This window comes from Penicillium alfredii, assembly GCF_028826965.1.
Source record: "Penicillium alfredii strain IBT 34128 chromosome Unknown utg000004l_segment0_segment0, whole genome shotgun sequence".
In the NCBI taxonomy this organism is placed as follows: Eukaryota; Fungi; Ascomycota; class Eurotiomycetes; order Eurotiales; family Aspergillaceae; genus Penicillium; species Penicillium alfredii.
In genome coordinates this window covers 3,850,191-3,863,180 of record NW_026622701.1, presented here as the reverse complement: position 1 = coordinate 3,863,180, position 12,990 = coordinate 3,850,191, and the positions used below count along the sequence as shown (strand labels likewise).

The 12,990-nt window shown below is 53.1% G+C and overlaps 7 protein-coding genes across 7 annotated transcripts; 4 read left to right on the top strand and 3 right to left on the bottom strand.

Annotated features, from left to right (window-relative positions):
• Nucleotides 1–614: 614 nt before the first annotated feature.
• NUU61_003131 (serine/threonine-protein kinase) lies at nucleotides 615–1,971 on the top strand (the record flags this gene model as incomplete). Its single annotated transcript, XM_056653713.1, has 2 exons — nucleotides 615–1,584; nucleotides 1,643–1,971. The coding sequence occupies 2 exons, from the start codon at nucleotides 615–617 to the stop codon at nucleotides 1,969–1,971; spliced, it is 1,299 nt and encodes a 432-aa protein (XP_056514780.1).
• A 192-nt stretch (nucleotides 1,972–2,163) lies between these two features.
• On the top strand, nucleotides 2,164–3,180 carry NUU61_003130 (NAD(P)-dependent alcohol dehydrogenase; the record flags this gene model as incomplete). Its single annotated transcript, XM_056653712.1, has 1 exon — nucleotides 2,164–3,180. The coding sequence occupies one exon, from the start codon at nucleotides 2,164–2,166 to the stop codon at nucleotides 3,178–3,180; it is 1,017 nt and encodes a 338-aa protein (XP_056514779.1).
• Nucleotides 3,181–3,306: 126 nt separating this feature from the next.
• Nucleotides 3,307–4,596, bottom strand: NUU61_003129 (putative zinc metallopeptidase; the record flags this gene model as incomplete). The annotated part of the gene is made up of 1 exon (XM_056653711.1): nucleotides 3,307–4,596. One exon carries the CDS (start codon nucleotides 4,594–4,596, stop codon nucleotides 3,307–3,309), a length of 1,290 nt encoding a protein of 429 aa, XP_056514778.1.
• A 2,840-nt stretch (nucleotides 4,597–7,436) lies between these two features.
• Nucleotides 7,437–8,063, top strand: NUU61_003128 (uncharacterized protein; the record flags this gene model as incomplete). Its single annotated transcript, XM_056653710.1, has 1 exon — nucleotides 7,437–8,063. The coding sequence occupies one exon, from the start codon at nucleotides 7,437–7,439 to the stop codon at nucleotides 8,061–8,063; it is 627 nt and encodes a 208-aa protein (XP_056514777.1).
• Nucleotides 8,064–9,064: 1,001 nt separating this feature from the next.
• On the bottom strand, nucleotides 9,065–10,168 carry NUU61_003127 (uncharacterized protein; the record flags this gene model as incomplete). The annotated part of the gene is made up of 1 exon (XM_056653709.1): nucleotides 9,065–10,168. One exon carries the CDS (start codon nucleotides 10,166–10,168, stop codon nucleotides 9,065–9,067), a length of 1,104 nt encoding a protein of 367 aa, XP_056514776.1.
• A 473-nt stretch (nucleotides 10,169–10,641) lies between these two features.
• Nucleotides 10,642–11,613, bottom strand: NUU61_003126 (aromatic alcohol reductase; the record flags this gene model as incomplete). Its single annotated transcript, XM_056653708.1, has 2 exons — nucleotides 10,642–11,511; nucleotides 11,584–11,613. The coding sequence occupies 2 exons, from the start codon at nucleotides 11,611–11,613 to the stop codon at nucleotides 10,642–10,644; spliced, it is 900 nt and encodes a 299-aa protein (XP_056514775.1).
• Nucleotides 11,614–12,200: 587 nt separating this feature from the next.
• Nucleotides 12,201–12,558, top strand: NUU61_003125 (mitochondrial 54S ribosomal protein bL33m; the record flags this gene model as incomplete). Its single annotated transcript, XM_056653707.1, has 2 exons — nucleotides 12,201–12,213; nucleotides 12,389–12,558. The coding sequence occupies 2 exons, from the start codon at nucleotides 12,201–12,203 to the stop codon at nucleotides 12,556–12,558; spliced, it is 183 nt and encodes a 60-aa protein (XP_056514774.1).
• Nucleotides 12,559–12,990: the final 432 nt, after the last annotated feature.

Here is a 12,990-nt window from a genome sequence, read left to right as displayed (position 1 = left end):
CATACATTATGATCATCGTGGCAGAGGTTTTCACTCACCATATATGGGAGCTCCGAAATCTGACATGGTAGCCTTGTGTCTGCAGCCGGAAAGGAGCCGGGCGCATAGTAGTAGCATAGAGTTGGTGTTGGCCCCATCATTGGCAGTGGAGCAGAAGGAATTCCGGGGGCCAGAACAAATGGGTGAGATGACGAGATCACAGGAGGCCGAAAAAAGAGCCAAGATATGTATGGGTTCCAGGCAATATCTCATATCTTGTCTTCTCGGTCCGAAGAGGACAGAGGCGTCCTGGCACTTCCCTCTCTGATCTTCGGCCAGGTCCACATCAACACCTAGTGCATCTGCAAAACCAGCAATTGATTTTCACGGGCGCTTGAATGAGAGAAAGACCCACTCAAAATGGAAATAACCCAAGTGAGTTAGGGGCGTTGCAAAGACCGGGGCAAGGTGGACAAGGCGCAGACGGGGGGGGGGGGGGGGCTGCCCTACCATAAGAGAACGGCGGGACCCCCTCGCAGCCTCGTTTCCACTCAAAGAAGAAGGAAGAAGAAAGAGAGAAAGACCTGAGAAGTTGTGTTCAGCCCTGCGGCCCCCAAGCAGCATCGCCGGCGATAATGCACACGTTCAGCCAGACCCTGGTGGCTCTGCTGAGTCTCCAGGTGCTGCTCTTCTCTCTTGTCTGGGCGGCACCCGCACCGTCCATTGCCAGCGAAACATCATGGGAAATACTCGACGAGGAATTCGATGATCCAGACTCATCGACCACGTTATACAGTCGAGCAGATACAGCGTCGTTCGAATCAGCCGATCTTTCCCTCTACGACCGAGACTCCGACGACGACAGTATCGAGAACGCGGCCGAGCTCGAGCCCCGAACCAAACCTGACGATAAGATACCACCCAAAGCACCCATCTATTCAACCTGGAAGGTGTGGCAAGCCTGGCATGAATACTACAAGCGCCGGAATCAAAACCCACCGGAGCGGAGAGTCCCGCGAGGAGTTCCCAGGGGATCTCTGAAGAGCAGTATGTTCAAGAAAAACAAGCCGCCACTATGGGAATGGACGGATGGGTGTGGCAACAAGCAGACCATGGTACTCGGCAAAACATTAGGCACTGGTCATTTTGGCACTGTCTACGAAGGCACATTATCCGACGGCAGCAAAGTGGCCGCGAAACAGGTGTCGACAAACGCGGGCGACATGATTTCTGGCGCGCAGGTCGAGCAGGTCATCAGGAGCAACAACGTGGTCCAAGTGGTGGACTATTTCCAGCGCAAGGACGGAAAGGGCGCGTTTCTGCTGATGCCCATGGTCAGGGGCGGCGACTTGTTCGACAAAGTCAAGAAGTGGGATGCGGCTACACGAGACAATGCCTTCAAGCAAATCCTGAATGGGGTGAAGGCCATCCATAACCCGGAGGCCTTTCCTGCCGCGAACGCCATTCATCGGGATCTGAAGTTGGAGAATGTCATGATCGACGGCAACACGATGAAAATCGCGGATTTCGACCAGGCCGAGCTAACCGCCGTCGATGGAAAGCTGGATCGCTTCAACGTGGGCACGCCGGGCTATGTTGCTCCCGGTATGGAATATGCTCCCTGATTTAGTCGATGCTCCCTAGAGACTGATCCGTTTGACAGAAATCTTATACGGGAAACCATACGGCAAAGAAGTCGATATTTTTTCGTTGGGTGTCATGCTGATGGAGATGTGGGAGCCCTGGAGCTCCCAGGACAAGCGCTATAAAATCTGGATGGCGTTGGGCGCTAAACGCGACGACGATCACGTTGGCGTGGATCGAACCGAAGTGAAAAATATCCTGAAGAAAATTGGCAAATTCACCAACATCGACGGCGAGGTGCTGAACGATGACCAGCTGGACTTGCTGTCCCGTGTTCTGTGCGGGCCCGATCGTCGCATTGACATTGATGAGTTTATATCGCGTTTCGCGGCGATCTCGAGAGGATGAAAGGCCCGTGGAATGATTGTAACGAAATACGAATATATGCAAAACCATCCAAATATCACACGAATATCGAAATCGTGTCGCCAGTAGAGAAGGAAAAGTGAGGTCATGCCGATCTGTCAATGTTTGGGAGGCGGGGTGGGTCGAGCTGGACCTGCCATCGACAACTCTTTCCTGGTGTGCATCAATCCCGCCATGGCCACATCCCAACCATCCACCATGAAATCCTGGCTGTATTCCAGCACGACAAATGGCCTCGAGAAGAATCTCCACCTCGACGAGTCCGCGCGCACCCCACCCAGCCCGCGCGCAGAGGAAGTGCTGATCGAGGTGCTGAGCGCCTCGCTGAACCCAGCCGACTTCAAAGTCCCTGAGATGGGGATCGTCGCGCGCACGGTGATCGGGATGCCTGCCGCCCCGGGCATGGACTTCTGCGGGCGAGTAGCAGCCACGGGAACGAGGGTGCGCGACCTGGCACCGGGGCAGCTCGTCTTCGGGAGTCTGGATCGCCCGTCGCAGTTCGGGTCTCTGGGCCAGTACCTGATCCATCCGGCTCGAATGTTGGCGCGCGTGCCGGACGGCGTGGCGGTTGACGACGCGGCCGCGGTCGGTATCGCCGGCCAGACGGCGTACCAGTCGCTGGCTGGGTATGTGAGCGCGAACGACAAGGTGTTTATCAACGCTGGTTCCGGTGGCTGTGGTGTCTTTGCGATCCAGATTGCCAAGGTCATGGGATGCCATGTCACGACGACGTGCTCGACGCGCAACGTCGAGCTGTGTCGTGCGCTTGGTGCGGACGAGGTTATCGACTACACGGCCGAAGAAGATCTTGTCGCTACTCTACGCAACCGTGGCACTGTATTTGACCATATCCTCGACCATATCGGGGCCCCTGCAGCCTTGTATCGTGAGTCGCACCATTTCCTGCGGCCTGGGGGTGCGTTCGTGCAGGTTGGCGCGTCCTCGTTTATGACGTTTGCCGAGAGGCTGGTTCGGCCTGGGATCTTGGGCGGCGGGAAGAGGAAATATGTCATATTTTTTTACCGCAATACTCGCGAGGATCTCGTCCAGCTGGGGGAATGGCTTCAATCGGGTGCCGTCAAGGTGCAGGTCGACACGGCCTATGAGTTTGAAGATGCGGTGCAGGCGTTTGAGAAGCTTCGTTCGGGACGGACCCGGGGGAAGATCGTGGTGCATGTGGCGAAGCAGTGAAATTCAAAAAATGGAAGCGCGTGTATTTCAACTACTATCTTTTTGGTCGTGTGAGGAAATCGTGGCAGGAATGCCATGCTCTGAATTAACTATTAACTACGATCCCAACCTTGCAAAAATCGCCATTTATCTCGACTGAAGGAACGTCATCGCTCCCAGCGCCATGGCGTCGACGCCCGTGCGTAGCGTGGTCTCGATCACCGGCGCAAAGAAGGGAGAGTGATTGGTGGGCAATTGGTCGACGGTACCGTCGGCGACAGCTTCGTCCCAGGTATTTTGATCAAGGCCGCCAAACAGCCACATGACATAGGGCGCGCCAACAGCGGTGGCCAGTAGCGAGAAGTCCTCGCTCGCAGCCGGCGGCTCCATGTCGATAAGATCATCCTGGAAGTACGGCTGGAAGGTGCCGCGGAGAGCAGCAATTGTCTTTGCATCGTTGATCGTGGACGGGGTCGAATAGGTGCGGGTGATGCGCGGCTTCTCGACGGCGCCGGCGGCCTGGCACTCGGCCTCGATGATGCGGTGGATAGCGGCGCAAACATGCTCGCGCACGTCCGGGTCATAGCTCCGCACGCTCAGCTGCAGGTCCAGATATCCGGGGATGACGTTGGGCGCATTGCCGGCGTGGATGCTGCCGCACGAGACCACCGCCATTTTGCCTGGCGTGACCTCGCGCGAGACGATAGTCTGCAGCCGCATGACGACAGCGGCACCGATCATAATCGGATCGATGGTGGCTTGTGGCGCGGAGCCGTGGCCCCCGCGGCCGAAGATACGTACGTCGAAGGCGTCGGCGGCCGTCAGCAGCGGACCCGCGCGAAGATGGACCGTCCCGGCGCGCATGCGTATGACATGTTGCGCGAGCACCACGTCCGGCTTGGGGATCTTGTCATATAACCCGTCGTCCAGCATCGCCTGCGCGCCGTCCAGCTGTTCCTCCGCCGGCTGGAAGACACAGATCAGTGTCCCACTCCAGTGGCTGCGCGCCGCGTGCAGCAGCTCTGCCGCCGCCATCATCGTCGCGACGTGCGAGTCGTGTCCGCACGCGTGCATCACCGGCTTGAGTTTCCCTTCGACGTCTTTAGCATGTTTTGTGCTGGCGTATGGTAGCCCTGTCTGCTCTTTCACCGGCAGCGCGTCCATATCTGCCCGGAGCAGGATTGTCGGCCCGTCGCCATTGCGCAGGACGCCGACTACACCGTATCCGCCGATATTCGTCTGCACGTCATACCCGACTCTTGTGAGATGCTCGGCCGCCGTCTTGGCCGTTTGTTCCTCCTGCCTAGAGAGCTCGGGGTGGTTGTGCAGGTGACGATATACCTCCTCGAAAGGCTTCAGGTCCGGCCTGAAGCGGTCCAGGAGTTCATGTAAACGGATGCGACCATCTCCAGCGGTGGATTCTAGACTGGTCAGCATATTCTTTTCGTATTTCGGATACGTATATTTTCTCTCTTCTCCTCCTGTCTCATAAATATAGGGGGGCGCGGAACTCGATCCGGATCTCAAACCAGTGCTGCCATACCTTTTAATTGCATAGTGAAAGAATTTTTGAATTAAAACAAGAGCCCAGCAGGGGGGCCTCTTCGACGGCCGTCGGCTATATAACGAAGGTCCATCCCATGGAGCGAAGAGGGGGCGGTCGCATCGCCAGCAGGGAGGGGGGTCCCTCTTCGTATATGCCGGCGATTCACTTCATAAGAGACCATCATAAGAGGGCCCCGGGCCCATCAGCCAACCAAGTGCCCCCCGCAATTCGATCGGAGATACTATGCACAAAGCACAGGGCTGGGTCTGACATTCGGGCATACGAGGGCCAGAATATATTATGCTCTTGTGTCTCGCATGGATGTCCCAATTTGCGTGTTCTTGGTGTTGGTTGGTTAATGTTCGGGAGGACCCGATGTATGGACTTTTGTTATGTGCTTTGTTAGTGGAATCTGTGTCGATATCACTGGTTATTGGCTTTCTTTGCATATGCTACCCATCTTACATTGTGTGCATAGTGGGTTATGCTGGCCATACTCGACATAGGGATCGGGCCAATTAGCCGATCGGACCAGAAGGTATATATATATATGTATGTATATACATATATGTATGGCCCATCTAGTCCATAGCAAGACTTCGTATAAAATGGACGACTATTTTTGTCTGACATAGACAGATCTTTAGTGGTATTCAAATCTGGTCATTATCACTCAGGCCACCAGAATCCTTCCAAGTCCAAGCAAATTTAAATGCTTAGAAAGAATAGAAACCAAAACCGCTTTACGCATTGACCTATCCACATCCAGTCCTGACAGGCAACAACAACAGCCCTGGAGGGACCAGGGCCTGATCGACACAGCTAATGCTTTTACTTTTGTTCCTGTGATCTTCTAAAGCAAGTATAATCAGTACTCTGCTGCCTTTCAGCCTCTGGCATTTCTCCGATTCGATCGTAAATGATGGTCTCTGCCCGGTCTCCACCCGTGGGGCTTATCGCTGGTGCAGCCACTCAGCGCGGATTGCGGCTCGGTCTAAGGCGAAAATTTCTTTCCATCCAAAAACACCATAGATTTGGATCAAAAATGAAAAAAAAAGAGCCGAACGCGGGGGTCGAACCCGCAGCCTTGAGATTAAGAGTCTCACGCTCTACCGATTGAGCTAGCCCGGCTGTCATTGAATGGATGATCGAGGTGGCGATTCACAGTCGCCTAGTCCACCTATTCCCTCGGGGGATGGCTGAAGATCATGACCACATAGTAGTGGTTTGGTGGCGCGACAATGTACAGTTTCTGCCGCGAACACTGCATAGATACTGGACACTTCTGTCGCAGCGATTCGCGTATCCAGGAAAAAGGAAGACCAAGTGTTCTTTTGGGTGTTGTACTCTCTCTGGTCCCCGCCTGCCCTCGGACCCCCTCTGGACGACCCCAGTTCATGGGTGCCTCCCAGGCAGGCACAAGACCAAAGATCCCGATTTAGAATCGAGGAGCCTGGCGCGCGGCATCCGAGGGCGAGGAAATCAACACCGCGACGATAGCAGTTAGAAGCTATTGACCCCTTTAGCAGGGGTCTAAGCGTTGATGCGGCGAAGATGGGAGAAACAAGGTCAGCGCTAGACGAAACGAGACGAGAAAGGAGTGAAGAGCACCGTGGCTGGTGGATCGAATCACGGTTAGCAGTTGGGGGGCGGGGGCGCAGCAACTCTCAATTCAGGATGGAGTGGGAGAATAGGGAGATTGCATCACAGCGAATGATTTCTATACGGGATGTGGCGTGCGGCTGAGAGGGTGGATTGGGGCTGGTGCACCCTCACCACTGGTGGGGGCCCAGAATCAATGCTCGAGGAGAATCCAGACTATTCTTAGACCTTGAAACCGCGATTTGTATCACCAAGTATAGAGAACTCCATTGAGGGTCTCGGAGTTCTCGAAGTGGGTGCGAGTTCCAGGTTTGTCTGAGCAGACGCCGTAGCGATCGCCGCGGTTGCGGAGCAAATGAGCGTGGGGAACGGCCCGAGGGAGAGCCTCAGATCAAACCACTTTCAACCAAAGGAATGGCTGTCGATGAATCTTCACGAAAAAAACCTATTTCGGGGATGGCGGGTGTCCCTCTGGTACCTCTTGGGGGGAATTATTATCAAGACGTCAACCTCTAGAGGTGTTTTCGGGGGTGACAGGGGGGGAACACGGAGGGCGCAGGAACACGAGTCAGCCACTGAAACCGCAGCAATGTCATCATAGGATGGCATCAATTCTTCATACTGGAAAGGGCGAATCTTTGAAAAACATCGAGGATGGGAACAGAAGACCGTACTGTCCGTTGGTATCGCAGGGCCAATCACTCAGGAGACGCCGGTACGGCGGTGTTGGCTGAGCCACGGGGGGAGTGGGGAGAGAGTGGGTACTGGTAAGTTACTGTCATTCACCTTGGACACCAGACCCTCCAGGCTGCACTCGATGCAGTCTCCACTTCTTTTATTTTACATAGTCCATCGTTGACTATATAACTCCCCTCCCCCTCCTACCATATATTTTTTTTTTAGTTTCTACATCCCAACTCCTTGATCACAGTCTACTCAAGCATCTATATTTGTTCGAACACTCCATTCACAAGTACCCTGTCTCCCGCGTGACCCCCAGACATCCGTCACGGTGTCGCCTTTTCGCTCGACCACCTACTACATTGACCCCCTCTCCTCGACCATAGGAGGAAGACCTCCTCAGCGCAGCACCTCGCGCCGTCTGTCTGGACTGCGCCGTTCATTCACCATGCCTGCTCCCATTGAAAATGTCGACCACCTCGTTGTCATCCGCGACCTGCACGACGATGAGAACCTGGTGATCAAGGAGTTCGAGCGTCACGCCCGACGCTGCTCACTGTGCAGCGATCCCCTCCAGACACACAAGCAAGGACGCAACCTCTGCGAGCGAGGTCGTCCGCACGCACTGGACGTCGAAAAGTACCTGTACAGCAAGAACAACAAGCATTTCTCGGTCGTGGACCAAGAGAACGGCAAGTCAATGCGGGTCAAGCTGCCGCACAACAATCTCGCCGTTCGTAGCCTGCTGGCGGCCATCGAGGATGGCCTGCTCCTCAGCCACGACCGGACCTACCCCGTCAGCTCTCGTCGGCCTGTCATCCAGCAGATCCGGCCTCGCTCGTACTCTCCTGCGCCTGTCCGCCCTCGTTCTCACTCTCCCGACCCCGCCCACGAGATCATTGAGCGGGAACCACGCAGGTCCAAGCACCATGTCATCGTCTACCACTCTCCACGGGGCTCTCCTAGTCGCGGCTCGCCCAGCCGTGGCTCGCTGTACCACACCGACCGCATGGACCGGGTTGAGCGCCGGTACGAGTCGTCGCGGGTCTACCGTCCGTCCGACTACCGCCGCTGAAAACCATACGACTGGCTATTCTGATTTTTATATTCTCACTCTCTCTTTGGTCGCCATTACATCGCGCTGCCCACTAGCTGCACGCTTCACTTCCATCCACGCTTCGGGCATTAGCTCCGGGCAGACTGCTAGCCGGTCTTTACTATATGTGTACAGACCCCATCAACGGGGCCATCTACATTTGGTTTTGGATGTCTGGAATCTGGACTCGAACCGCAGGGCCTGCCTGGATGCGCCCACCAACCCGGTTCAGTCCACCGATGACTCTTGAGCTCGGAGTCCCACCTTGGAAAAGGATCTGGGGCCCGGGTGATCTGACTTGCGAATGGCCTGTGCTCCATCTTGCATGTCTGGCTGGTCCATTATTGGTGCCATTCCCCACTCTCCATCTGCTATGGTATAGGGCGGGGAGCAGCCAATGGGATAGACGGAAAGTCGCCGCTATTCCTGCATGTTTCTTTTGTGTGTATGTGCTGGATATCTGATTGGAAGTTAGTTGTGACTCACGATGGATGTGGAGAAGCTTACTTGCTTATGCTTTGAATGTTTCGAGATTCTGTGGATGCTAGATGAATTTCCTTTGTGCTTATTGAGTGTTACGAATCTATGAATGCGGAGCTAAGAAGCCCTAACGTCCAACCTCTGGTGAGGTTAACCATACAACATTCAATGATCCTTAGCTTATGATAAACATGACATACATGTTTTGAGTCAGGTATTTGATTCAATACTTCGTCTACGATACACATACAATTATGATGAAATTGCGCATGGTGAGGGGCAGTTATCTCTGAGTCACTCTCGGCGGGCCTCCCGCGCATCATAAGAACGAGCCGTAAATTGGATTTAGTGGTTCCTTAATCTTATCCACTTTAGTTATATTGTTCACATGATGGCTTGCTAGCTGCACTTATTACGGGGTTTCGCACATATATTCTATGCAAGATGTTGAAATTCCAAGAGCCTATCTACTTAACATGCTACTCAGAGAGACAAAGAGCTCACGACAAGCCCTCTAATTCTGGGTCTTGGGGCCACACCACCGGAAAACCCAGCTTCTCCCTGCGGGCTAAGGTCTCCTTCTTCCACTCCCAGAAAGTAGCAAGACGTTCTTCCGGCAACATCTCGCCAAAGGTATCTCGTGGGCTAGTAAAGCGAAGCGAAGCGAGTCGACCGGCAAGATTCACTTCAGTTTTCCCTCCTGGCGAGACGATCCAGAGTGTTCCAACCCGCTCATAGAGAATCTTCCCGTACGATGCCGTGTGGTAGGACATTTTGAGAAGACCGTCGATCTCGCACAACAGATAATCCGCCAGCCATTCCGGTCGCGAACGATACTGCTCCAGTCTCTCCCGGGGGTAATTGTCACCATACAGCCAGATAGGAAGGAAATGTTGACCTTGCCATGTATCGTACTCGATATGCTCTGGTGGAGATGGAAACACAGACTCGGCGGATTGGCAGTCGAGAGTAAGGGTTTTGATGGTGATATCGCGATCCTCGAAATTTGGATTGCTAGAAAAGGAGGCGGATTCTTTCTTTTCGGTCATATCTGGATGGCGCTTCTCCTTTTTTTCGTCCTTTTTTTCGTCCTTTTTTTCGTCCACTGGTCCATAGCGCAGAAACCGTTCAAGTAAAGCATAGAAACTCCAGTGAAATCCGAGCCGGCCCCCACTCCCCACGAGCCGATCAGCTATTTCGGACGGGATGATACTACCGAAAAGCCGTATGTCTGTGTGTAGCTCATGTACACGGTTCGTGAGAGATGGAACGGATACCCAGGTCGGGAACAGATCGTACTCATTCAAGACGGAGACGTCCAGAATATAAGGAAGGTTTTTGGACTTTCCGCGATGGAGGACGGATTGGGTTTCCCCATGTAATTGGCGATTCGTCAACAGCAGAGGAAGACAATTCGATGGGCAGTGTGTGCTGCGCTGCTCATGATATATTTTTGTACTGCTGCGCCATGCCTTATAGTCAATATCGTGGAAGTCGATTCTGTCTGACTTTGACGGATAACTTGGTGGAGTTTGGCGATCACATAAGACTTGTTCAATGATGGACTCTCGGATCTCCAGGGGGAGGCTGAGAAATGAAGGCATTTTCGGATATACTGGATATACTTGTGCAGCTGGAATGGAAAGCGTCTCTACCACGGTTTTTGATCTGCTTCCCACGTGAGATAAGCGAGCCTTAAATGATCCCCGCTGATGTGCTGTTCTTTATCCCTCGCATGAGTGGAGTGAGTGAGATGATCGATTTTATATAGTTGAGAGCCTCAATGCCCTGTGTGATCTCTCCCTCCATATCCATAATACTGAAATATTTCTTGATAGCCTAGGTCGTAGGGATTTATCTATTATAGCCCGAGGATTCAAGTTACTCCTTATATATCAAAGTCCACAAATTTTCATCCGTGCTTATTTATGGTCATCAAGAGTCTGATACAGTTGCTCGTACCGATTCACAGGGCTTCTTTGTCTCGCGGGTGATCTCATCATACCAATAGATGCATATAGACTTGTCTCTGCTAGTGCGGAATTTCGAAAAATACGAACGCCAAAAGTAGTAGATTTCAAGTATACCGGGCCACCAAATTAACCAAATCTTCTTCTGACAGTTCCTTTACTCCAAGCAACCCATTGGCAAGTTTCTGTGGGTCAAACAACCCCCCAAACCCTTCTCCAAAGGCCGCTTGTTTCAGGAAGTGTGTTCTCACGAGAGATGAGTCCGGATGCTCTTTTTGTAGCTCCGCATAGCCCTCGAGCGCCAGCTCTCCAGTCTGGACATTAATCGTGGGAAGAGTCAGACCAGCCAGTTTCAACAACTGACTCTGAGTCAAATCCGCCTCTCGCACATACACCACCGTGTTCCGGGTAGCTTCCAAATTTTTCAAAATGCTCACGACTGCCCTCGCCGCGCCTGAAACCGTGGTGGTGCTGAATCTCTGATGACCGCCATCATAGACCTCGACACCGGACCCGGAGTTTGCACCGGAGAGTTTTAAGAGATGTCCAGACTGCAGACCAAAGTCCAGAAATGGGCCATTGATCAGCAGAGTATAGCTCAGCGACGCTGTGCGCTGACAGATGTCTTTCAAGTGGCGCTGGACATCCACTTTTGTTTGGAAAATCGGCAGCTTGGCCGCGAGGGGGTTGGTCGTGTCGGAGCCGAATTCTGAAGGCAGGATGCGTTGCACGCCTGCTGCGAGACAGGCGTCAATGAGACGAAGATGGACTTCTACTGGCGCCGAGCCCAGTATATTTACCACCACGTCTTGGCCTGTCAGTGCTGCTGTCAGTGAGTCGAGTGACTGGAAGTCGACTTCGGTGACTTTGGCACGCGCGTCCAGTGGCTTTTTGCCGGATCGAGAGAGAATGGTCACTATGAACGAGGGATCTGACAGGAGGGCGTTGAGGATGGCTGGGCCGAGATTGCCGCTTGCCTGTGGGATTAATTGTGAGACATGAAATGGGATGTAGAGAGATAGGGGTGAAGTCGAGCAGTGTTGACTTACCCCGGCAAGAGCTACTCTCACTGTAGTCATATTGATTAGTGTTGTGAATAGGGTCGATGAGTAGGATGATGCTGCGTGTAGATGATAGTTATGTCATTATGCTCTTCTTGGGCCTACCATGGTTCTAGTCCAGCCCTAATTCAATGATATTTCAATGAGACACAATCCAGTAGAAACAACACTGCTAGAGTTTGGCCCGGACTAGGCTCTTATATGAAGACCTGACAATAAAACAGGAGGACGAGGTGGATCAAGATTTCTATCACCCAAGAAAACGCGTATACCAAAGATGTCGAGAACAGAAACGACCTGGTATCCAGATATATAGGAGATCACCACGGCCAGCAACCAGCACGAGCAAAATATTGACAGCGAGCAAGTGGAAAAGATCAAGCATTATACCCCTGACTGAGAAAAAAGAACACACTACAGACACAGTTTCGACCATCAAATGGAGAAGTAAACCGCCGACGCAATTTTCCAAAAAGGGAAAACGAAGGGAATGACTAATCACATGAAAAATAGATGAGTCACCCATCCACGTGACACTACAGGTCTTGGACCCGCGAATTTCCTCATCGCCAGAGCACCGACAGCGATCCCGCCAGACAAGCACAATGGCTAAGAAAGGTGAGTCGCAACCTGATATACTGTGATGGAGCCAATGTATTCGTCGTCCCAATACCCATTCCTTGTCTGGTCTTGCGCAATGGCGAATGGCGGATACCAGGCTGGCACCCAATCCCGATGATGAGATGGGGCATGGAAAGAAATAACTGACGTTCTCTCCCTTGGAAATCTGCAGTCAAGTCCCGTACCACGGCCGTCCGGCTGATATCCATGGCAATGACGGGCTACTATCGCACCCTGATCCGGCCGCGCACGCACCGTCCCCTGAGCATGCTCAAGTACGACCCCGTCGTGAAGAAGAAGGTGCTTTTCCTCGAGGCGACCAAGGGCGGAAAGGCGAAATAGAGAGTCAAGATCAACTATTGGCGGTTCTTCGGGGCTCTCGATTCGAGTTTCTTTACCAATTGTCTGTTACCGCCAATGAGACGGGGAGAACGGGTCTTGCAATGGCTTATTCTCTCCTTGACACTTCGACCCTCTTCTTGTTTCCTTTCGATCATCGGTCCTTGTGCGTGTCGCTGATTCCCCCGTATGAGACACCATCTGTTATCTGTTGCGACCACGGACCGATACTCGAATGCATTGTGAATGCCTCGCAAACTGCGGCGGTGTCGTTTCTTGGACTGCGCCTCCTGTGTACATTATACCTTGGGAGGAGGAAACCAAGGGACCACGGGAAACCGATCCCTCGGTTCTCTTCCCGGATCCTTTCCCTTGATTGGAGCATTGTGTTTGGCGTTGAAGAGCAATACAGCTTTGGGTTTCATTGATAAAATA